At 37.1% G+C, this 25,958-nt stretch overlaps 3 protein-coding genes across 3 annotated transcripts in view; all 3 read left to right on the top strand.

The window, feature by feature from the left end:
* Nucleotides 1-2,241: 2,241 nt before the first annotated feature.
* Nucleotides 2,242-2,652, top strand: LOC137838616 (uncharacterized). The gene has a single exon (XM_068647858.1). It carries the CDS (start codon nt 2,242-2,244, stop codon nt 2,650-2,652), a length of 411 nt encoding a protein of 136 aa, XP_068503959.1.
* Nucleotides 2,653-8,337: 5,685 nt separating this feature from the next.
* On the top strand, nt 8,338-11,020 carry LOC137838615 (uncharacterized). Its single transcript, XM_068647857.1, has 3 exons — nt 8,338-8,462; nt 8,670-8,790; nt 10,289-11,020. Exons 1-3 carry the CDS (start codon nt 8,338-8,340, stop codon nt 11,018-11,020), a joined length of 978 nt encoding a protein of 325 aa, XP_068503958.1.
* A 10,021-nt stretch (nt 11,021-21,041) lies between these two features.
* Nucleotides 21,042-25,958, top strand: part of LOC137837518 (uncharacterized) — a 30,306-nt gene continuing 25,389 nt past the window's right edge. The window contains exons 1-2 of the mRNA XM_068646533.1: nt 21,042-21,396; nt 22,146-22,226. Coding sequence (XP_068502634.1) covers nt 21,238-21,396; nt 22,146-22,226 — 240 coding nt within the window. The 5' untranslated portion in view covers nt 21,042-21,237. The remainder of the gene's footprint in view (nt 21,397-22,145; nt 22,227-25,958) is intronic.

Here is a 25,958-nt window from a genome sequence, read left to right as displayed (position 1 = left end):
TCGCCGAAACAAGGACATCGCCGAAGATGAAGTCAGATAGTCATTTCCTAGCTAGCCAGAGGATGAGGTCGGGAGGCAGCTTACTTGAACATACACGGTGAGGCAGGTAGAGTAGATCATGAAGGCGGCCGGCGAGACCACAGGGAAGGCGTATAGAAAGGCACCCGATCTCGCCATGCAGAAGAGATCACGCTCCAAGGCAGCTTTGCGCTCCATGCGTAAGTAACTTAGCCAAAAGCCTGAAGAGTAAGAAGTGGCGCCCAAGTCAAGGATGCTCCAGATGGTGACATGTGTACAGCTGGATGCGAGCCACGTGTCCAAATGTATAACTGTTAGGAGAGAGAAAGTGCCCAGGTATATAAGAGTTTCCAACGAACTTTGAGGTACGCACGCGTTTAGATTACTTCTTTACAACTGTGAGAACGAGAGTACGTTGAGAGAGAACTTGGCACGGTTCCCTAGAGTTCTTGAGTTTTTCTCTTAGTAATTGGTGGTTCAGTCGCTGACTTGGGCGTCGGAGCGTGATCGGCCGCAGCGGCGCCGTTCCGTCTTTTGCAGGTTCTTGAGGTGGATCGCGGTGAAGGACGGAGGCTAACACGGCGCAGAAGTCGATCCAGGTTTGACGAGGCAAGGCTCCAGCGTCCTGATCAACAGGCAGGATCAATGATGTATTGATCACAGAAATATATTGGACTGCTTTGATGATGATGTATTGATCATGATGATATATTGGACTGCTTTGATGATGATGTATTGATCATGATGATATACTAGACTACTTGCATAATATATTCTAACAAGTATATGTTGTTCTTTTGATTATTTTAAATTTTATCCAAGAAAAAAATGATGAACTAATGTTGACAAATCCAAAAGGTGGTTCAGATATATCTCCAGAAGATCTAATTGGTGTCATATTTGGTAAGGAGCATTCGGGTCGAGTTAGAGGGCTATCATATGGAGCTTGTCCCAGCCTTGCTTTCAAAGGATCCACAACAAGGCTAAGTGGTATGAACCGTGCTTCCTCTAGTTCAACTTCGTCAAATGTGGAAGACAAGGTAACTCAAATGGAAAAAAACCTTGCAACTGTGAAAAATCAAATGAACACTTTGCTTGCATATATTGCTTCAAGAAAAGATGTTCCAGAACATTTTGTTGCAGTGGCAGCTAATTTAGTTCATGCATCCACCAATGAGGTATTAATATATTTAAATATTTATTGGTGTCTTTTATTTTATAATTATAAACATACAAATTCATTAAATTAAAATTATTTATATCAGGCATCAGATTATGGAAGTGGTGCTCCATCACCTAATCAAGTAATAGGATCAAGTGCTGGAAGCAAAACTAATTAGGGATGTATGTTTTAATTTTAAACTTGATTAGGGATGTGAAGAAGAATGTGTATAAATTGTGAAGAAGAATGTGAATATAAATGTGAAGAAAATTATGAATAAGAGTGTGAAAAAGAATGTGAAGAAAAATTGGGAAGAAGAATGTGAAGAAGACTTTGAAGAAGAGTGTGAACAAGAATGTGAATAGAAATGTGAAGAAAAATGTGAGCAAGAATGTGAAGAAGAGTGTGGAAAAGAATGTAAAGAAAAATGTAAAGAAAAATGTGAATAAAAATGTAAAGAAAAATGTGAAGACGAATGTGAAAAGGAATGTTAAGAAGAATGTGAAGAATAGTGTGAAGAAGAATGTGAAGAAGAGTATGAAAACGAATGTGAAGAAAAATGTGAAGAAGAGTGTGAAAAATAAAATAAAGAAAATTGTGAAGAAGAATGTGAAGAAAAATGTGAAGAAGCGTGTGAAGAAGAATGTGAAAAAGAATGTGAATATAAATGTGAAGAAAAGTGTTGGATGCAAAACTGATTAGGGATGTGTGTTTTAATTTTAAACTTGATTAGGGATGTGAAGAAGAATGTGAACATAAATTGTGAAGAAAAATGTGAAGAAAAATATGAATAAGAGTGTGAAAAAGAATGTGAAGAAGATGTGAAGAAGACTTTAAAGAAGAGTGTGAAGAAGAGTGTGAACAAGAATGTGAATAGAAATGTGAAGAAAAATGTGAGGAAGAATGTGAAGAAGAGTGTGAAAAAGAATGTAAAGAAAAATGTAAAGAAGAATGTGAAGAATAATGTAAAGAATAATGTATAGAAGATTGTGAAGACGAATGTGAAGAGGAATGTGAAGAAGAATGTGAAGAATAGTGTGAAGAATAATGTGAAGAAGAGTATGAAAACAAATGTGAAGAAAAATGTGAAGAAGAGTGTGAAAAATAAAGTAAAGAAAAATGTGAAGAAGAATGTGAAGAAAAATGTGAAGAAGAGTGTGAAGAAGAATGTGAATATAAATGTGAAGAAACATGTGAAAAAGAATGTGAAGAAGTATGTCAAAAAGAGTGTGAAGAAGAATGTGAACCAGAATGTGAATAGAAATGTGAAGAAAAAGGTGAAAAAGAATGTGAAGAAGAGTGTGAAAAAGAATGTTAAGAAAAATGTGAAGAAGAATGTGAAAAAGAATGTGAAGAAGAGTGTGAAGGAGAATGTGAACCAGAGTGTGAAGAAGAATGTGAAGAAGAATGTGAAGAAAAATGTGAAGAAGAATCCGAAGAAGAGTGTGAAAAAGAATGTGAAGAAAATTTGAACAAGAATGTGAAGAAGAATGTGAAGAAGAGTGTGAAGAAGATTGTGATGAAGAATGTGAAGAAGAACGAGTAGAAGAGTGTGAAGAAGATTGTGAAGAGGAATCTCTACAAAAAATCGTGTAAAAAGTGACAGTTTTAATATGGCGGTTATTAATAACCACCACAAATTATAGTATAATACGTCATTTGATTAACTGTCACAATTATCTTTCAAAATACGTCATTTTCAACTGTCATAATTATCCTTTAGAATAAAAACAAGTTTTCCTTCCCTCATTATTTCCAATTATTTTTTAAAATATTTTTGGTTACCGAAATTAATTTATTCCTAATTATTTTTAAAAATCTGATTTGACTTATATGACTGTAATTATTTTAAATTAGATAAAAAATAGTTATTATGTCAATTGTAATTAAAATTGTCATAGTAAATCTTTAAGGGTCTCTTTCTCATTCACATTGTTTCCCTCCGTTCTTTTCCATTCGCACGAGTATTACTCCTTTTCACATTTTCGGTAGCAACTGTCACTTGTCTTTTTTTCACTTCTAACCTATAGTTTCCTTCTTCTGCATTTCCCTTTCTCTTTCTAACAATCAACGTTTTTCCGTTCAACCCTAATATATATTTGTGTTGAAAATTCATTCCTAACCCCCATTTTTCTTCATGCTATGTCTCGATTAACATAGTTGTGCAATTTTTCGCAAGGAGCGTGAAGAATAATCGCAAGGAGAAGCGACTCATGATCTCCAGTGCGGTGGCTTGCGTCGCCTCGTGCATCGTTGTGGTAGAGGATTTCGTGTCAGAGTTCGTGACGACGATAAAGCGGTGAGATCTGGACTCCAAGGAGAAGGCGGTGTTCTTGATGACAGAGGTGCGAGAGAATGCAAGGTTGTTGAGCAAGAACATTGCGATGCTATACTCCAAGGATGCTAAAATTTGTAGGACATTCACGATGTAGATAAGCTCGTGCACAGGGAGGATGCGGTAAATTGTTTGAAAGAGAGGTCTAATAATTTTCTGTTAAAATTAGTGAGTTCTTAAATCTGGAATTATTGTGCAAAGCATTTTTTTCACTATTAATAAAGTGCAAATTTTGAGAATGGAAATTACTTTGGATCATTCTAGTTTTCGATATGTACTTTGGTTGCTCGGACAGAGCCATGAATGCTATAGATCCGAGTGTTTAATAAAAAATTTGTGGCATTGTAATTGGTATTTAAGCTCTGTTTTATCTTCGAACTTGGGATCTTAAGCGCACTCTTCCACATTCCACACTCTTTTGCAAGCAATTTTGACTTGGAAATTTGGTAAGTCAAGCCCAACTGCTACAACTACTGTTACTTATTCCCAGTGCTCAATTTTACTACATTGCTTTCAACTTCAACGACGGTTTGGTGGGTCCCAAGCTTAAATTATGGGTTTGAATTAGGTTCTCATTTAACTGTCAACCTTACAATTGGGATCTGTAACTGGGAAATGTTTTGGGGTTTCTGAGTCAAATTGATTTTGGATATTTGTTGCATATGATTTGAATGAATGTCGAGGTTGCATTGCATTTTAATGGAACAATTGTTGCCACGAGTCATTATTTTAATATGTTGAATTTGTCTTCATTCAGGGGTGTTGTTAATCTAATCTAATGAACCAAGAGAATATAACAAGTGGGTAATTCTTTTCTCACTGAATTGATTGTTGGTGCTTAAATTTGTTTTAGGCTTGAGCTTAATTATGGGTGGCTCGTTGGGGGTGTAGAAGGTTTATTAGGTTTATTGTTTTGGCTTGTGTGGAGAGCTTGGGGTGACAGTTGTGTGACACTGTATTTGGTAGTGGAGATGCCACCTTCCCCGGCATTGAGATTCTCTCCTGGGAAAAAGCCTAGAGCTGATAGTCACAAGCGTGGGCACAGTCTTGAGAGTGGATTCATCATCCGGGAGAAGGACGATTGATGGAGATCAAGCCCAAGAGAACATGGAGGCCACTCATCAAGCTCAAGAAGAGGTGGAGGCACAAATGGAGGATGCCCATGGAGGTCAAAGTCCACCTCAAAGGATTGCAAGAAGCATGTTCAAAGCCTTGGGAGCAAGAGGACATTTATTTTCTCTTTTTGTAGTGTCTTTAGTTGAAGGTGCTTAGAGGGAAACCTTAGAAACCTCTTTTGTTATAGCATCTTTTAGGTTTTAAATAAGACCTTTAGGGGGGTGTATTAGTAGATAGGTGTAGGTGTAGTTTTTGGGAGGTGTCATAGTAGAAAAAGGTCACACCTCCCATGTGACTTGTTTTTGGTGGGAATTTCAAATGAGTTTATTTGAAATTTCCCACCTATTTTTCAGCACCTTAGGCTATAAATAGAGGTGCTTCCTTTGTAAAATTGAGATTTGAATTTTATCTAAAGAAACTATACTCAAACTTGGAGTGAGCATTTGGAGAGCTTTTGAGCTTCTACTCTAGTCTTATCTTGAAGGACCATGGTTTCCTCAAGTGGCGGCTTCCACACTCATCTAGGAGCATCCATACTTCTAGTGGCGTGATCATCCAACCTATCTTCCATCTTCATGAGCATTCTCTTCTCCTTCCTTTCTTCTCTTTCAATTACTCTTGTTGTCTTGTGTTCTTGAGCATTTTTTGGTTCGGCTGTCCTTAATTTTCCAGCACCTATGTTTTGGTTTTCTAAATTCTGTTCGGTACATTTGTTTGTGTTTTAATTCTGTTCGGTCTTCTCTTTTATATAATTCCTTTGTTGATTCAATTTGACAATATTTGGTTCATCCAAATGAGTTTGGGAATTGGTACTTGTTTTGGTGAGTTCTTGACTTAGAACCATGATCCAACTTCTAAGAAAGTGCCTCTTTATTTTCCAGCTCAAGGTGATTCCTCAAAGTGTCAAGAATCTTGTTCTATGTGGCTATTGGAATCACATCATGTGGTATCATGAGTCTTAGGTTCATTCTTGTTTAATTGTTGAGTTGTGTGCACTTTATTTCAAGAGCTCTTTAATTTTTCTTGCAATTTAAGTTTCTGTTTTAGAATTTTAATTGAGTATTCTTGCTGTTTTTCTTTTGCTCCAAGTGTTTGTGGAAAGGTTTATGGCACTCATAATTCTTATGAGTATGGTTGCTCTTTTGGAATGGCATTATCCTTCCTAGAGTTTACCTTAAGCTTCCTTCCACTTGTTACAATTTGTGTTGTGTCTTTTAATTTTTGAATCTTGTTAAGTTTTGTCTTAGTCATGTTATTCCATATATGTCATTACTTCTAGTAGTACTTTTATTGTTTTGATTGTTTCTTGCTTTGGTGTCATATATTTTTTCTGAATTGATGTTGATCCTTTGAGCATTTTCTTTTTAGCATTGAGTTCATACTTGTATTCTAGACCTATACAAGTTCCAATACATCATTTTCTATTATGTCTTTGCTAGTTCATCATCCTGTTTTTTTATTCCTATTAGGATTCCTCTGTTTCTGAAAAAAGTGCTTACTGTTTTTCCTTATTGCAATTGATTTACGTACTGTAAAATTCTGAAATTCTGGATTTGAGATATTGAAAGTGTTAGAAAAGAATAGAAAAAAGAATCATTCAAAAATATGAAGTACACAAAAAATGATAAATAAAATAAAAAAAGTGTACATTCCTGCCGAAAAAAATACGGTATTCTGGCAGTGATTTTAAAAAATTTATTTCTCTCAATTGGCTTACTGTTTTTAATTGATTCCAGTGCCATTTTTGAGTTAACATCTTGAAGTTTCTGTGGTATAAATTTCATAATCCAGTTCGCTCTACAACGTTCCAGTTAAATCAGTGAATATCAAACACAGTTTGCATTAAAAAAAAATTTCCAGTAGCTAAATTTTTTTTTGTTTTCTTCATCTACTCTAGTGCTTTTCCTTAGGTATTCTTTTGTGTGCCTACTTTTCTCATTGAGTTCTTTATTTTCTTGATTGTCTTTCATTCTTACTCTTTGAGTTTGTCTTACACATAGTTTTCCTTTTGCAATTACCTTTCCTTGCTTATACCTTTTCTTGTTTGTCTTTATTGTTTCATTGGTTTTGTGGTGGTTTGCTCTTAAGATTGGTGTGCTTGCTTTGACATATTTCATTTGAGGATTCCAAGGCCTCAAGATCAGATTGGTGCAAGAACATTATTTCTTTGAGAGTGATATCTTTTCAGCCTTAAATTCACTTCGGCAGTTTCAATTGGAAAGCTCACTGTTTTTGCTAATTTTTAACTTGTTTGCTGTTTTGTGTGTTTGCTGTTTTTTAATTACAAATGGCTGGATCTTCAAGTGATGCATCCTCCAAGCAGAATTCTCCTTCCAAAGCTTCAATTCTTGGTGAATTACATGAAGCTCAAAGAACAATTAGAAGGTTGGAAGAGAAATTGCAAAAGATGGAGGTCAAACAAACTAGACCATCTCCTTCTATCCATGATGGACATCATTCTCATAGACCATCTTCAAGAGCTTCTTCAAATGATGTTGGTCGTGAAGATGAGCATAGGAGAAGGAGACCTCCACCCCAAGTCCATCTGATACCACATGATGTGATTCCAATAGCCACATAGAACAAGATTCTTGACACTTTGAGGAATCACCTTGAGCTGGAAAATAAAGAGGCACTTTCTTAGAAGTTGGATCATGGTTCTAAGTCAAGAACTCACCAAAACAAGTACCAATTCCCAAACTCATTTGGATGAACCAAATATTGTCAAATTGAATCAACAAAGGAATTATATAAAAGAGAAGACCGAACAGAATTAAAACACAAACAAATGTACCGAACAGAATTTAGAAAACCAAAACATAGGTGCTGGAAAATTAAGGACAGCCGAACCAAAAAATGCTCAAGAACACAAGACAACAAGAGTAATTGAAAGAGAAGAAAGGAAGGAGAAGAGAATGCTCATGAAGATGGAAGATAGGTTGGATGATCACGCCACTAGAAGTATGGATGCTCCTAGATGAGTGTGGAAGCCGCCACTTGAGGAAACCATGGTCCTTCAAGATAAGACTAGAGTAGAAGCTCAAAAGCTCTCCAAATGCTCACTCCAATTTTGAGTATAGTTTCTTTAGATGAATTCAAATCTCCATTTTACAAAGGAAGCACCTCTATTTATAGCCTAAGGTGCTGAAAAATAGGTGGGAAATTTCAAATAAACTCATTTGAAATTCCCACCAAAAACAAGTCACATGGGAGGTGTGACCTTTTTCTACTATGACACCTCCCAAAAACTACACCTACACCTATCTACTAATACACCCCCCTAAAGGTCCTATTTAAAACCTAAAAGATGCTATAACAAAAGAGGTTTCTAAGGTTTCCCTCTAAGCACCTTCAACTAAAGACACTACAAAAAGAGAAAATAAATGTCCTCTTGCTCCCAAGGCTTTGAACATGCTTCTTGTAATCCTTTGAGGTGGACTTTGACCTCCATGGGCATCCTCCATTTGTGCCTCCACCTCTTCTTGAGCTTGATGAGTGGCCTCCATGTTCTCTTGGGCTTGATCTCCATCAACGATGATCTCTCTTTGTTCAATGAAATGCAATCCTGAGAGAAGGAGAGCTTTTTGCTTTAGTTGACAGATGATTTGGAAGACTCATTCTGTAATTCTCTTTACTTACATCATACGAAGAGAATGTTTCTTTTTTTGGTTGTTGTTTTTGGTTAACATTCTTGCATTTCTTTTGCATGGGGTGTTATTATACAGCTACAAAGTTGAAACATATTTCTGATGTAAACCCTGGAATCTCCATTCCTGGTCAAGGAGAAAGTAGTGAGTTGCTTAATGATGGTGACAAGAGTGATTACGACTGGTGAGTTATTTTTCATGTTTTGAGTTTCCTATTAGATTACATTGTTTAATGTGTTCAAAATATAAAATTCGTGTATCCAATTATCTGTATTTCATGCTGATAGTTATTCAAGTTTCTTGCTCGCAAAGCTTGAGACTTTGATATGAATCAATTTATTTATGCTCATCACTGATTACCTCACTGATGTATGTACCATTCGTTTTAAAGGTTATTAGCGCCCCGAGACACACCAATGTTTCCTTCGTTAGATGATGAGCCATCAATGACTAGTTTTGGAAGCAGAGGAAGGCCTCAAAGTAAACCCATTGCCATATCGAGATCTTCTACGGTGAGCTTGAATGCATTTATATTGTTATATTCGTGCATTGTTATATCTTTATAGGGAAAAGTTCTTTGATTTTTTTTTCGTATAAAAAAATGTAATTGTGCTTATACTGATCATCCATCATATGTTCAATGCCTTCCTGTTTTAGATGGATAAGAGTCACAGAAGCAGTAGGGGCAGTACAAGTCTGAATCGTTTAAGTCCATCCCCTCGATCAGGAACAAACACCTTGATTGCAATCAAGGGAAGGCCAAATTTCCACTTTGATTAATTATTTTTTAACTTCAATAATATAATTAATGTATAAAAAATAAGTTGATGATTTTGATGTTTTTAAATTTGAAAAATGATTTCTGATGACATACTGTATTACAAGTTATGCATTAACACCCGTGTCACGCTATTGTTAGGTAATGTTAGAGACTGGTCTTAATCATTTATAAAAGCCAAAACTGAAAAATAAAGGATTGAAACAAAAGGTTGTCTTTATTATTTTTTTAATATTGAATCCTTTATAATATTATTTTTTTATATAATTTTTAGTTTTATAAAATTTTATTTAATTAATATTTTTGTAACCATAGGAGAATAGATATCTTCTATGAATACAGGATTTGATAAAAGTTTTATACCTATTAAATAATAAATATAAAGGTAAGGATAAAGATGAGTTTTGTCCTTAAAAGGGAATCTTTCATTTCATTCATGCATTCACCAATGAAATATTAATATATTTAAATATTTATTGGTGTCTTTTATTTTATAATTATAAACATACAAATTCATTAACTTAAAATTATTTATTTCAGGTATCAAATAATGGAAGTGGTGTTCCATCACCTAATCAAATAATAGGATCAAGTGCTGGAAGCAAAACTAATTAGGGATGTGTGTTTTAATTTTAAACTTGATTAGGGATGTATGAACTTTTGAACAATTATGTGTTGTAATTTTAAACTTGATTAGGGATATATGAACTTTTTATGTGTTTTAATTTTCAATTACATATAAAATTTTGAGCATTATTATGTGTACTTTAATTTTCAATGAAATGAATGAATGATTATAACCTTATACATTATTTTATTTTATTATGAAAATATATTATGTTTAGGTTAATCGTATAAAACAGATTATAAAAAAAATTATAAAAAAGTGGTGGTTAAATTTTATTTGTTTAGAATTAAATTTATGTCAGTTAAAAACGCCACTACTTACGTATATTATGGCGCCAAAATCTTCTTCAATGAATGTAAATTGTGACAGTTATAACTGACACTACTTACATATAAAAACTGTAACTACTTACACTATGTTTAAAGTGGCGGGTGTTGCGGCGGGTAGCGTAAAACCGTCACATTAAACTTTGTGGCAGCCAGTTCTATGGCGGTTTGAGAAACCGCCACAAGCGTATATTGTGGCGGTTATAAACGTCACTTTATACAAAAATAAGCGCCACAATATACACTTTTTTTGTAGTGAATGTGAAAATAATATAAAGAAGAGTGTGAAAAAGAATGTGAAGAAGAATGTGAAGAATAATGTGAAGAGAAATGTGAAGAAAAATGTGAAAAAGAATATGAAGAAGAAGGTGATGAAGAATGTGAAGAAGAATGTGAATAAGAGTGTGAAGAATAACGTGAAGAAGAGTGTAAAGAAGAGTGTGAAGAAGAATGTGAAGAGGAGTGTCAAGAGGAATGTAAAAAAGAATGTGAAGATGATTGTGAAGAAGAATATGAAGAAGAATGTGAAGACGAGTGTGAAGAAGAATGGGAAGAAAAATGTGAAGAAGAATGTGATGAAGAATGTGAAGAAGAGTGTGGAGAAGAATGTGAAGAAGAATGTGAAGACAAATGTGAAGAAGAGTGTGCAGAAAAATGTGAAGAAAAGTGTAAAGAAGAGGGTGAAGAAGAATGTGAAGAGAAGTGTAAAGAAGAATGTGCAGAAGAATGTGAAGACGAATTTGAAAAGGAATGTGAAGAAGAATGTGAAGAATAGTGTGAAGAAGAATATGATGAAGAATGTGTTGAAGAGTCTGAAAACGAATGTGAAGAAAAATGTGAATAAGAGTGTGAAAAAGAATGTGAAGAAAAATGTGAAGAAGAATGTGAAGAAGAATGTGAAGAAGGGTGTGAAGAACAATGTAATGAAGAATGTGAATATAAATGTGAAGAAAAATGTGAAGAAAAATGTGAAGAAGAATGTGAATAAGAGTGATGATCCTGCCTGTTGACCAGAACGTTGGAACTTGCCTCGTCAAACTTGGATCGACGTGCGCACCGCTTCAACCTCCGTCCTTCGTCACGATCCACCTCAAGAACCTGCAAAAGAACAGAGCGGCGCCGCTGCGGCCGATCGCACTCCAACGCCCAAGTCAGTGACTGAACCACCAAATACTTCAAGAGCAAACACTCAAGAACTCTCAAGGAACCGTGCAATGTTCTCTCTCACAGTATGCTCAAGAACTCGCAAGCGTAAAGAATACAATCTGAACGTGCGTACCTCAAAAGTTCGTTGGGGAACCCTTAAATACCTGGTCACTTTCTCTCTCCTGGCAGTTACAGACCTGGACACGTGGCTCGCATCCAGTCGTACACGTGCCATCATCTGGAGCCTCCTTGACTTGGGCGCTGCTTCTGACTCTCTTTTGGCTAAGTTACTTATGCATAGTGCTGCCCAGTGCATAGCTAACTTGGGAGCGCGATCTCTACTGGAATTGGCGAGTTAGGGTGCCTTCGTACACCTTCCCTGTGGTCTCGCCGGCCGCCTTCATAATCTGCACCACCTTCATCTTCGGCGATGTGCTTGCTCCGGCGATCTCTGATTACTTGGTCGCCTGGTTTACATCTGGCGACTTCATCTTCAACTGGGTGATCGCCGGTTCTGGTATACTGGAGATCGGAGCACGCCAACTTAATAACTGGCGACTACACGAGCCCCCCGACTTCTTTGCCTTCTGTAAATCTGGCGTCTTGTCAACACGCCTACACTGTAGCTTGATGCCACGTCATCACTTCCGACTACCAGGGCGGTACAAGTGTGAAAAAAAATGTTTAGAAAAATGTGAAGAAGAATGTGAAGAAGATTGTGAAGAAGAATGTGAAGAAGAATGTGAAGAAGAATGTGAAGAGAAATGTGAAGAAAAATGTGAAGAAGAATTTGAACAAGAGTGTGAAAAGAGAATGTGAATAAAAATTGGAAGAAGAATGTGAAGAAGAGTGTGAAGAAAATCGTGAAGAAGAGTGTGAAGAAGTTACCTACTCAGGAGTTGGTAACTTTGTACGAGACGTCAAGAGGTGGACGAACTTTACTGGTAAGTGAACTTCTTGTAAACGGTTGTATTCATCACTTTGATGAGGTGCTTAATTCGTTTGTGTTTTACAACCATCATGTCGCACGTAGATCTTGAGTCGACGAGTTATCTCAAACAATTAAGAAGGCAGGCAACCATGAGAAAACTAAGTAGTTTTTAGTTAATTGGGATGGAGAACTTTGTTAGAATTAAAAGGCTAAAACAAGAGAGGGGTGAATTCTTTTTGAATGATTTTTGCCAAATTGAAGGTTAAGTGAAAGGCTATGAATAATTAATCAATGGAAAATCTGTCCAGCCAAATACAAAACTGGTTTTAAGCTTGATGGAGAAAATCAACCGGTTGTTTTTACGAAACTATCGGTTGTTTTTATCAGCAGTTTGTAAAAGAAAATTTAAATCAATTTAAAGAGTGTAAGGGTAGAGAGATTCACACAAAAATTTTATACTGGTTCACTTAACACCTAGGCTACATCCAGTCTTCAAAAACCACTGAGAATTCACTATGTAATCAATCACTGATTACAACAACACAACCACAAATAGGTGATCTTGAAACCACAAGACACACTCACCCTTTTTGCCAAACACACACCTCTAGTCAGAACACCTTCTGACTTTACAGGATTTCTCACACACCAAGGGTGATGATCTTGAACCACTCAAGAACACACACATCTCCTTGGCAAACACCACACTACTCCAAGAACGTTGATCTTGATCCCCTCAAGAACACACAGCACTTCTTGGCAACACCAGCACAAAAATACAATTATTAAGAAGGAAGGGAATAGAATACACCTGGGTAAATCACAAGATCAAAGTTCAGAATACAAGACCCAATCCTATTCCACATTTAAGATTATCCAAAAGCTCTTTGAAAACTTGAAAACTATTTTTTATTCATCTCTCTTACTTAGTTAATGCATAGGAGCGTAAAACCACATTTTTATCTTTCAATCAAATGGTTAAAACAGTTACAACAAAAGCCCAAAAGTTGTTGGAATCATTTAAAATAGAAAAACCACTTAACAGAATTTGGTTAAGGTTTTCAGCAAAACAATCGGATGATTTTTATTTGACAGCATTAAAATCCACTAAGTTTCAAAAACCCTGTTGGTTCGAAATTTTAACTTGTTGAAATTTGTTTGACAGCAAAGGCAGAGACAAAGTTTTCCCAAATCATTTTAAAATCCACTAAGTGTCAAACAACCTGTTGTTTCGAAATTTCAACCTGTTAAAATTTGTTTGACAACAAAGGCAAAGACAAAACTTTTCCAAACCATTTTTGTAAGAATTGATGGCTTAAACAAGAGGGGGTGAGTTGTTTATGAAAGATTTTCGCAAAGATTTGATTAAGAATGAACCTTTAGCAAACAAACACAGATAAGAAATTCAGGAAAGCAATAAAATAAATGATACAGAAATTGTTTTCAGAATTTTAATCGGTTAAAATCACGATTTAACCGGTTGTTTATATCAGCAACAGAAATAGAATAAAATCAAACAGTTGTTAGGTGATAGAGATAGAGAGATTTACACAACAAGGTTTATACTGGTTCACTCACTCTTGAGCTACATCCAGTTCTCAGAACAACCTTTGAGTTCCACTAGTAATCAAATCCAGATTACAACACCACACCACGAAGAGGTGACCTTGAAAACCTACAAGATCCACTCACCCTCTTTGCAACACCAAACACTTCAAGACAGAACACTCGCTGTCTTTACAGGATTTTAAACACAATTACAGATAAAGGAAGTACTATTACAAGTATCTAGACAAGAATAGAAAACACCTGAATTTGCACAAAACAGGAAGCCCTATGATCATATCTTATTACCAGAGCAAAGCTTAAACAGTAATCTTGCAACTTTGAAAAACTTCTTTCAAAAGACTAATATCTCTCTTTGATCTCAAATTTGTATCAAAACTTGTTGTATTTTTTTGTTGTTTTTTGCTTTGAAAGAAGGGCTTTATTTATAGCACTTGAAATCTAGTTGTTTAAGGCAGTTTTAATCAGCTAAAACAGTTAAAACAGGTTTTCAAAAAATTGTTATGAAAACACACATTTAACTGGTTGAAACCACGATTTAACCGGTTGAATGGATCAGGAAGTTGCATAGCCAATTCAAAAAACAATTTCAAAACCTTTAAGCCAGTTAAGTGACAAACAACCGATTATATCGATAATTCAATCGGTTGTTTTCCCTTTGCATGGAAAAACACTTTGTTTCTTTAAAAGTGATTGGTCAAGCTTTGTGCAAGGATTAAGAACTGATCTTTTACAAAGATTCTAAACAATCTAATCTAAACCCAAACCAAAAGCAGCACAACTTCAAGCTTCATGTGGATTTGACACATCAAAGCTCTTATGTTTAACAATCTCCCCTTATTTGATGGAGACAAATCCTTGGGATGCTTTTACGAATGTTCTTTGTTTAGAATTTGTTCAACTTGCATTCATGAGCAAACATACAAACACAGGGTAATCTACTCCAATCAAATAAGCACCAGAAACCAGTCCTCACTAGGTGATTTCTATAAGGAACATCAGCCAAATCAGATGTGAAACTAACAAACATACAAGGTGCAAAAACAGATAGGTTATTTCGCAGGAATAACCGGTTGAAATTTTGTATAAGAGTTTTTAACAGTTTTAAAATTTCAGTGACTAAGCAATGTTCAAAAGCAGTAAAAGCACACAAAAGAACATTACAAATCCTTACAAATCCCAACATATCTCTCCCCCTATTTGTCTTCTCAAATAAACAAGAGGAAGGATTAAAAACAGCATGAAGGAAAAAAAATAAACCCGAATATTAAAGCAATAAACTAAAAAGAAGGATTGTCCTTCCTTTCAAATTGGAGTTCCATAATCTGATTCTAAACTTCTTCAATTTGTTCATCCAGAGTTGAGAAACGTGACTCCATATTATTGAATCTTGATTCTCAGCAATGGTGTCCATGCGGTTCATCATCAATCTTTCAAAAGGTGACATTGTGGTCATCCTTTCTCCCATGTAAGCATCATTATGATCAACCTCTTGAGCCTCAGTAGTAGGTCCATCTTGTGTTGCTGCATCTTCAGATTCATCTCCCTCATTTGTTCCACTTGGGCCAGCTTGATCATGATCCTTGCTCACCCATCTTCCACCAATTTTAGTAAATCCCATTTTACTTAGGGATCCACTATTAATCTCACTAGAGGGCTTGATTACTTCAGCTAGCTCCCCTTCTATATCCACTTCAAAATAATGAAGAAACTTAGAGATTAAAATAGCATAGGGATAGTGGAAATCACATAACCTCATGGACTTTTGCATATGCTCTTTGATGGTGTGAATCCAATTGATTTTCACTTTATTCATGATGCAATAGATCAGAAGGAGATCTTCCTCAGAGAGAGTGGAGTGATTGCTCCCCCTTGGTGTGATGATACATGACACTATGAAGGCTATAAACCTTTCTTCAAGCTTTAACTTTACTGAAAAGTTTTTCACTTTGGAGAGAGGATTCTTGAGAAAACCTTTGTAGAACTACATTTTGTTGAATTCTTCAACAATTCCTAGGTTTCCTCTGTTGATCCTTAGCCTAGAGTACTTTAATCCGGTCACAGCATACCACACAACATTTGTAATCTCCATGTATACACCTTTCACATGAGAAACAAGTGAGTTACCATCAAACTCGAGGTTAGTGTAGAATACCTTTACTAAATCTAGATATGTGTTTCTAGTTAGCTCAAGAAATCTCTTCAATCTTTGTTCCTTGAGGAGGCTTTTCACTATGAATAGATTTTGCTGCTTCATCCATGTGAAGGACACAAGCTTTGGTGTATTCACACTTTTCCTACTAGTTTCATGTAGGTATTTGTTTATGAGTTATTCATCTCCTGAGAACCACCCTTCAAGCTTTCCACCACTTCTAACAGCCTTGGACTTCATCCTTTTAGTAGATGGAGGAGTTCCAGCCATAGCTCAAATCAAAGAGTATCTTTGACACATTGTAGAAAAGTTTAGAACGAAGGAGAGGAAAAAACAACAGGTTGTTTGTGTGAAAACAACACCTAATTGCATTGCTTTATATAGCCATTATTCTTGGTTAAGAGTGGCACAGAGTGGGTAGGTGCACAATAGGCTTGGTTTTTTCCACTAGTTTTGGAACGAACCTGAAGAGCGTTGTAAACCACCCGATCAGTCTTTGAATTTCCTTGACATTCTTGAGGTTGCGCATCTCGATGATCGCCTGACATTTCTCGAGGATTGCTTATATGCCACGATGAGTGAGCATAAAACCCAAGAACTTTCCTCCTTACACTCTGAATGCGCACTTGTTGGGGTTAAGTCTCATGTCGTGGTCGCGAAGGGCTTGAAACACTTCCTGTAAGCTGTTGGCATGAGTCAAACTTAACGACAATATCATCCACGTAGACTTCAACATTTCGGCCAAGCATCCCCTTGAAAATGCAGTCCAATAATCGTTGGTAGGTGGCACCTGCATTTTTTAGGTCGAATGACATGACTTCATAATAGAAGTTGTTGCAGTCAGTCACGAATGTTGTCTTTTCTTTGTCTCTTAAATGCATCTGAATTTGGTTGTATCCGGAATATACATCTAAGAAACTCTAGATGGTGTGATCGGTGATGACTTTTTAAGGCAAGTGCACCGCGTTGTCAGAAGCAATAATGTGTCCCTAAGGACGAATATTGAACCCACAAAGAACAGTTGAATAATCAAGTAAAAGATTCACTAAATATAAAACAAAATAATAAAATTTTGTTGAAAGTTGTTATGACGGCAATGGTTAATATGAAAACAAGTCAAAGAGTTTGTTGTTTCAGTTGGAAAAATAGGGATTGGGTTTCATCTTTCTCACTTTTTTGTATTTTGATTAGCATGACAATATTGTGTCCTTTGATTGATATTGATGCCCGTATAAAAATCATTTATATTGATTTCTCGCATATAAAATTATTAAGATGTTTCCTAAATATAGATTTCTCGCATATTTATAAAAATAACTTCTCATTAAGGTTATACATTTATAGCAATTAACATTTCAAGTCTATACCTAACACTCAAATATGTTAAGTATTATCATTTAGGTCAGAACCCTAAAAATACTTTTCAGTCAAATTTAAGATTCTAGATTATGTAAACCAATCATTTAGAAGCAAAACAATAATACCAATCATCAATCAAGAACAAAATATTATGTTTAGATATCACCTCAATACATAAGAGTTTGAACAGATTACTCCCAATCCCAAAGGGTTGAATTAGCCACACATGATGACTATTACATGCAGGGAAAGCATGAAAAGAAGATCCAAGATATTTCTCCTTGACGAATGCCTCTTCTAATGTTTCTCACACCTCTTATTCTCCCAATTGGGTTACAATTCACTCAATGGTTTTTTCCTCTCAATCTTGCATACTAGGGTTTACCTCAACCCTTCTATTTAACCTATTTTGCTTAGGCTTAAGTGACTTCTCGTTTGGGCGCTATTGGGCGAGTAAAACGTAAAAAGGTCCAACATTCCTAGATTGAGCTCTCTTGAGCAAGATCCACTGCGGCATCTTGACTTTTTGTGAGTTTGGCCAGCTTTGGTGAGTGTTTATGTGTTCCTACTTTCTCTTTTTAGCTTTGTATATTTTCCTTTCGTTCAATTATCTCCATTCTTCCATAGAAACCTGAAATTAACACAAATTTAGGAATAAATTGTTCTTATTTAAATTAAAATAATAAAATATGTAAAAATGTATAATTTCATTTTTTACTTATTTTATCAATTAATACTCATAAGTGTCTATATTTTAATATGAAATATTACTTAAATTTGGCACTTATCAACCAGTCGCTCCATCAACGAGGCGATCAATTCTTGGTTGGGGATAAGAATCTTTGGGACAAGCTTTCTTTAGGTCAGTATAATCAGTACATATTCTCCACTTACCATTTGTTTTTGGACCATGGCCACATTGGCCAACCATGTAGTGTAGTGTGCCTTTTTTATGAAGTCGGACGTTACCAACATCTCGACTACATGTCCCACAGCCTCACGCTTTTCTTCACCCATCTTTCATTTTTTCTAGGCTACTAGTTTGGTTTCTTTGTAAATGGAAAGGCGGTGTGTAATAATATCCGGGCCAATCCCGAGCATGTCAGTAGTTGTCCAAGCAAACAAATCAGCGTTATTAATCAAAGTTTGACTTACCAATTCCTTGTCGTCCGACTTTAAGGATGTTTCGATATGTGTTATGTGATCATCTATCGGAGGGAAAGAGAGGGAAGGTCTTCGCTAGGCCCAATGCGTGCTTCATCGAGCCGAGGGTCAAGATCGACAAAAATGACCATATGCTCTTTGGTTTTGCTGTCTCAGGCTCGTTCCCTAATGGTCTCTCTATGCCTTGGAGAACGTCCTCTTCTTCCCATTGACCGTTAGCATGGTGAGGTTTTATATAGTCGACTGGTCGGTTCTATCTTTAAACTTGCAACATAGCATTCACGAGCTGTCTTCTGATCGACATGGACCGTTACGATGTCACCGACGGCCAATGGGAATTTCATTGCAAGATGCAGGGCGGATACTATTGCCTGTAGCCGATTTATTTGCATTTAGCAAAAGATACCTGATTTTTATTGTCTTGCAAAGATACCACTTTTCCCCAAATATGGTGTACAGATTGATGAGACCCCATGTATCCACCACTCGCCAAGTAATTTGACAATTTGTTTGTCATAGGGTTGGATTTCTGAGTCTGAAATTCTCATTTTCTTGAAAGTCTTTCAGTATAGGATATCGATCGGGCTTCCCTGATCCACTAGAACCTCAGTGATGACGAATTTATCTATTTCCACGGTGATCACCATAGGGTCATCCTGGGATGGGTCGATAATAGTGAAGTCGTCATCTGTGAAGGTGATTGACGGTATCCTCGATCGATTCCTGATAGATATTGAATGAACTGACGTAATAGCCTGAAGATGCTATTTCCAAGCGGAACTTGAACATCCACCTCCAGCAAATCCCCTAGCGATCGTGTTTACTTGTGCTGGTATATGTTTTAGGCCTCGACCTTCTAGAGAGGGCTATGGAGTTAATGACCTCCCGAACGTCGTGTTTTGCCTGTTTATGCGGCCTCTTGCTTTGTGGCCGAGTCTTTCACACTGGACTTTCACTTCTTCGTTTGTGTTTAGCCGAGTGGGAGTTATCGTCAAAGCGTCGTGAGCCCTTCCGTCCACGTCGATCATATTGCCCTTCTCGATTCCTTGGTAGGTTCCTCTCCCTTTGTGGGGATCGGTATGACTTAGTATCGGTCCGTACAAACTTGTGTAGATGGTCAGCTTGAATGAGTTCTTTTATTCTATCCCTCAACACCTGACATGATTCGGTCGAATGGTCGAAGTTGTAGTGGTATTGGCATTGTTTAGTCATGTCAACAATCCTTGGCTAATGCGACTGCTTTGGTACCGAGATTAGATAATCTTGTAGTGTTTTTTTAAGAATTTTACCCCGTGAAACATTTAATGGGGTGTAATTAAAAAACTGAGGCCTTCGATCTCTGTTCCTACTCGACCGACCAGAGATGGGTTGGTTTCCTCCATCTTTCTCCCTTCCCTTATGTCCCCCATTCTCTAATCGGGTGCTTATATGATAAACGGTCAATTTCTCTATCTGCATGAATTTGGTTGTTTGATTCCTCAATTCGTCAAGATCCTTAGCGAGCCTCCTGATCAAACTTTCGGTGAACCGACCTAATCGGATTGCCGAAACCAAGTGATGCATGACTATTTTGGGCATGAGACTTTGGATGCTCAAGCAAACCTTGCGTAAACTTTCCATGAATGCCCGTAGGGATTCCCCCTTTTCCTGCTTTACGTTAAGGAGGGCCATAAATGACGTATGATGCGGTCGACTCGTTGCATACTGAGTGGTATGCGTGGAACTCTAATGAGTCTATGTTCGAGATTGCTTTTCTCGTTCGGTCCCATCAAGTTGTTGTTTGAAGTGATTATTCTGCTCCTTAAGAAGGCGTACCTCCTCTTCATTCTGATGTCAATCCTCTTCATTCCGTTGTTGATCTTCAATGCCTTTTAGTCGTATCTCCTCCATTTGTGCTTGGAGGGTTTAGATTAGTGTGATCTGCTCATCTGCGACTTGATCATTGTTGGTATTGTTCCTTGTTGACACCATCGTTGCTAATCTGGGCTTGATGTTGAAATTGACAACTATCTCAGTCGTACGGTAGGCGACAATTGTACCTGTATAGACAAATAAGGTCCTAGATAGTACCTGAATCTGGTTGTACAATTGTTGATGTGTCGGTAGTCTTTTTTCTCCTTCCTTTAGGTCTCTTCCTCTTATTAATGGTGCTCGATCGGGGTGGACCTAAAAAAGGCACTCCAACGCTCAAGTAAGTACTCTATGTAAAGAATGTATATTGTTAAGTTGATTAATGCGTATCTTACACCTCTGTAAAGAGTTTATTTAAAGTGTTTAGTTACAGGCCCTTGTTGTGATGGGATGAATCAATCAAATATCAATTGCTAACTGATTTATAACACTATCCTTTATTTATAAGAAGATATATTGGTATACTAGAGTATTTGAAGAATATTTGTACCATCCTTTAACGAATTTGTCGAGATATTTTCCGCACATTTCAAAATATTAAATGTTATTGTAACTCAATATCGTCATTTATTACCTGACTTAGAGGTATTTCTTTTTATTCAATTGGTCACCAAAACCAAAACTAGTCCTTCGGTACCGACCGATACATGTTTCAAACCAAATTCAAAATGTACCATCATTCAATTCAATTTTTATTTTAAAATTTAAGAAATATTTTCTATTATTTATATGTTTTATCTTTAATTTAATTTTTAAGAAATTAAAATATAAGTATTTACTATAATATAGAAATGAAAAAGATGAGATAAACAAGTTTATAAACATTTTCCAACAATGGGAGCAATGCATGTAGCTTTTATTCTGTCTCTTCATAACCTTTTATTTTCTTCCTCTGTAAAAGTGCACCCAAACACCCCATTCCTCTGCCACCGCTAACACCTACCCTTGTGATCCAAATCTCAAGGAACCACCTCGAACCCTCTCTCCACGATTCTGCCATGGCCAAGAAGCGCAAGTCCATCACCACCAGCCTCGACGAGGTCGATCGGACCCTCTATGCCTCCTTCTGCACCGCCGCCAATTCCCTCTCCCAGCTCTACACGCACACCATGAACCACCAGAAGTTCTCTTTCAACGCCGGCGAACGCCAATCTCTCGTAATAAAGCTCGCCCCTTTTTCGCTGTTTCTTGTCGTTATCCATTTTGCTAAGAAAAAGAGTTTTTTTTTTTTTTTGGAAAAGTGTAATTTGGATTTGATTCTTTTTCTTTTATTTGGGTTTTCTTTTGATCGGTTTTTGGGAGTTTGGATTGTTGTGTTGTTGTTTTGGTTGGTTAAATAGAGAACATGATATTTTTTTGAAGTTTTTTAAAATTGAAATGTGCTTTTGTGTTTAATTTTGAATTCGGGTAGATTAGATTTGGATGAAAAATCTATGCTTTTTGTTGTTTGTTTGTATATTGTCTGTGCTATTGTGGGGAATTTGAAAATGTGGAATGTTTTGTTTTTTCCTGTTCTGTCTTGCTTGAATCAGAGTTTATTCATTTTGAGTCTACATTTGCTAGACAGTTTGAGTCTACATTATTTGAACAAGTTGTAGCTGCTTCTCTTTTTTTTTTAACTAATGTTTTCTTATTGATTGTTGGATTTGTTTTGACTTCCTTATTGACCTCATTTTTAGTGGTATTCATCGTGCTGTTTCTTTCATCTTTCATGTATGCTTATTGGTTGTGTAGTTGCAAGTAGGTATCGTTATATATACGTATTTTCTTTGGTGTTGTGAATCAAAACTTTTGCAGGTTCCACTTTTCGAGTTGTATCTGCAGCATAATTATTCACGTGCTTTGCTCTTGTGTTTGGGGTCTTGACCATGTGTTTATATTTTTGTTGCGGGATGTTCTTATTTAGGAAAAAGTTTATCAGTGGATTTGGAGACAACAAGAAGGAGGATCAAGGGTTGGAACAGTTGATGTGCTCAACTACATTCAGGTTGGTTTGGCATTTCTTCCTCTAGCATATAATATAGTGTCATTTTGCATGTTTGGACTGTTGGAATTGGGGGATTGTTCTGTAGCAAACAGAGATATAACACACAAGTATGGAGTATTGTCTTGGACTATAGGTTCTTGCAAATGAGTTACGTATTACTGACTCACAAAAGGTCAAAAGATTAGCAAAACTGGTTTAGTTGAGATATTATTTCTTATATCAATGTTTTTAAAGTTGTGGTTCTGGTGGCATTGCAATTACATGTACAATAATAGAAAATTGCAGGAATATATGGCTAATGCAATTACATCTGGGATTGTGGATAGACTGCGTCTTAAAACCTTGTAGTGGACTATTGATCGGATCATGGGCTAAATTTTTCGCTTGAGGTTGTCAATATATAAGCTTTCTGAACCAAGCCTTACAAAAGGCTTCTTATAGTCGGTCTATAAACCAGTTAGGATTAGGAAAGTGTTACTTTTGCACGTGGGGAAAAATGTTAAAGTTGATTCCAACCCTAATCTCACCTCTCTTCTGGACCACTCTAACTCTCATTGCTCTCATAACTAGAACTCTCCCTAATAAATCCAGTCGATAACAATTGTTTTGTCTTTCAGTTTCAGTCGATAACTATTTAAAATGATTCTATGGTCATACCTTCTAGGTGGTGGAAGTTGGGTAGGTTCTTGAAAAGCATCTTCAAACTGATTTAATAAATTGTCCAGTTGATGTTTGTTGTTGCTCTGCACTCAAACTCCAAATATGAGAATGTGATGCAATCTGAAGAGTAGCTACACCTTGTATGGCCAATAAAATTGGTTGACCCTCGGCAGGCTTAAGTTTAATGGAAATCTGAACATTATCATTTTGCTCTTTTTCTCCTACTAAAGACACCTTATCTTCATTATGATTGAAGGTCATAGTTAGCTGCGTACAATTCCATACAATCTCCCCTAATGTTTGAAACCATTGCATGACCAAAATAACTCCAAAATTAGTACTAGGTAACATGGTAGTTGAATTGTGAATCGGAGAGCTTATATTTCGAATCGTGAATTGTTTCGTACTGCGAATTGTATGATTCATAAACATTTAAAAAATATAACATAAAACATATAAATATGTAAAAATATAATTAATACTCACAACCAAATTTAAAAAGAGTGGTTGTACCATTTTAGATTAATATTATAATGGTTGAATTGGGCTGGATTATATGGCCCAACTCCTTTGTTAAATGAAAAAAATATATTTGGGTTGGTGGCCCAAGGAGAGACAACATTAGGGTTGTCTGCTGCACAAGTGCCTCTTCATTTTCCATGGGCTTGTTACTGCTGCTGCAGTTGTCTCTTCCTTTTCGTATGGTGTTGCTTGACAATCGGAATAAGGAAGAGCACAAGTTGGTATGCGTCTCCCGTGCCTCAGACGCCGCCAGCTCCTACCGCACCTCCCGCTCCTCCTGCAGTTTGCTTCCTCGTCATTTGCTCTCGTTGTCGTTCTCCATGCGTCACTATGTTTGGGCCGTTGGAAGAGAAGAGGGAAATCATAGTTGAAGGAGAAGCAAGTTCGTGGTTAAAAAAGTTAAGGTTTTTAGCAAACCCAAATACATCGAACGATTCAAGGAACGATACATAAGCGATTATGCGATTTTTTGGAACGATTCACACTTGTATCGTGCGATACGGGAGCAAAAATGATTATTTACACGATTTGTATCGTGGAAGAGCAAAAACGTATCGTTCCGTATGAATCATATCTTGTATCGCATGATACTTACTACCATGCTAGGTAATACCAAAAAACAGCCTAAAAAGTCTGATTATGAAACTGCCATTCAACACCAAGACACTGTTTAGTGATTTTGAGTTGTCTATCCGACGCATAATTACTGAAAAATCATTGATGAAAACTGTCTTTAAACCAATGATTTCATCCACTTCTGACTAGTAAAGTTATGGGTGCTACCTGTATCCATCAAAGATGGAACCCTTTGTTTTTTAATCATACCAGTTAACTGTACGTACTTCCACCAACCACTCTTTGAATTGCATGTAAAGAAACATGTACTTGCGAATCCGGCGGCAAATCCAGACTTGTGTTATTAAATCCATCTCAACATCTTTATTTGATTCATCCTCCTCCCCCATCTGATCTTGGGAAACAAAAATAGCATTTAATTTGCCCCAAACCTTACATTTAGTTAGATGGTTCTTATCCCATTCTTCACCACAAAACTTGAATATCCCCTTAGAACGTTCGTTAACCTCTTTCATTGAAATAGAACCTGTAGTATTAGTCTTGCTCTCCAATCTTAACACCGACTTAAAGGAACTTGGTACAGAATGAGATTGCAAAGTAATAATAGGTGCAGATTTATTGTAAAATTGGGACTGGTTCCCTATCTTAAAATTCCAATGTTGCTCATTTGAACTGCCCATTGAAACCCCATGGTCAATTTGTGTAATACATCTTCCTAGAGACTGGCTAATTGCATCGCTTCTTGAAGTGTAGAAGGTTTGTGTAAACAAACTGATTTCTCCAATCTCACGGCTAAACCTGACAAGAAAACACTCAAAGCAATTTCTTCAAAAACCATAACTCTGACCAACAAGAGTATCAAAATTTTCCAAATAATCAACTAAATAACTTCCCTATTTTAAACGAGCCAATTCAGCCACTAGATCATTGTACCGCCCTGGTAGTCGGAAGTGATGACGTGGCATCGAGCTATTATATAGGCGTGTTGGATGGGACACCTGGCTGGCAGAAGGGAAGGAAGTCGGGGGTTCGTGTAGTCGCCAGTTATTAAGTTGGCGTGCTCCGATCTCCAGCATACCTAAACCGGCGGTCACCGGGTTGAAGATGAAGTCGCCAGATGTGAACCCGGGCGACCAAGTGATTAGAGATCGCCGAAACAAGGACACCGCCGAAGATAAAGGCAGATAGTCATTTCCCAGCTGGCCAGAGGATGAGGTCGGGAGACAGCTTACTTGAACATATACGGTGAAGCAGGTAGGGCAGATCATGAAGGCGGCCGGCGAGACCACAGGGAAGGTGTGTACGAAGGCACCCGAACTCGCCACCCAGAAGAGATCACGCTCCAAGGCAGCTATGCACTGAGTTGTATCATGCATAAGTAACTTAGCCAAAAAACCTGAAGAGTAAGAAGTAGCGGATGCGAGCCACGTGTCCAGATGTGTAACTGCCAGGAGAGAGAAAGTGCCCAGGTATATAAGAGTTTCTAAGGAACTTCTGAGGTACGCATGCGTTTAGATTACTTCTTTACAACTGCGAGAACGAGAGTACGCTGAGAGAGAATTTGTGCACGGTTCCTTAGAGTTCTTGAGTTTTCTCTTAGTATTTGGTGGTTCAGTCGCTGACTTGGGCGTTGGAGTGTGATCGGCCGCAGCGGCGCCGTTCTGTCTTTTGCAGGTTCTTGAGGTGGATCGCGGTGAAGGACGGAGGCTAACACGGCGCAGAAGTCGATCCAGGTTTGACGAGGCAAGGCTCCAGCGTTTCGGTCAACAGGCAGGATCATCAGGCGCCCACCGTGAGGCCGTGTAAAACCTGTTCCCATCCACAACGTGAGTTCTTGGATGTTTCTGCGGTTTCTGTATGGTTGTGTGCTGGTGCAACCATTTTCCGCTGTTCATCTAAGTTTTGTTTTGTTCGGTAGCTTCGCGTTTTCCACCGTTCGTGTGACTTCTTGTTCGGTGAGGTGAGGTTTTTCGC

Source organism: Phaseolus vulgaris, chromosome 4 (assembly GCF_000499845.2).
Source record: "Phaseolus vulgaris cultivar G19833 chromosome 4, P. vulgaris v2.0, whole genome shotgun sequence".
Taxonomy (NCBI): Eukaryota; Viridiplantae; Streptophyta; class Magnoliopsida; order Fabales; family Fabaceae; genus Phaseolus; species Phaseolus vulgaris.
This window is presented reverse-complemented; position numbering and strand designations above follow the sequence as displayed.

What these genes read in the sequence shown, in the direction of transcription:
- LOC137838616 (XM_068647858.1), top strand. Translation starts at nt 2,242, where the DNA reads ATGAAAACAAATGTGAAGAAAAATGTGAAGAAGAGTGTGAAAAATAAA.
- LOC137838615 (XM_068647857.1), top strand. Translation starts at nt 8,338, where the DNA reads ATGGGGTGTTATTATACAGCTACAAAGTTGAAACATATTTCTGATGTA. An exon ending in GACAAGAGTGATTACGACTG is followed by an intron (nt 8,463 to 8,669) that starts GTGAGTTATTTT and finishes TTCGTTTTAAAG; the next exon opens with GTTATTAGCGCCCCGAGACA. An exon ending in CCATATCGAGATCTTCTACG is followed by an intron (nt 8,791 to 10,288) that starts GTGAGCTTGAAT and finishes AATAATATAAAG; the next exon opens with AAGAGTGTGAAAAAGAATGT.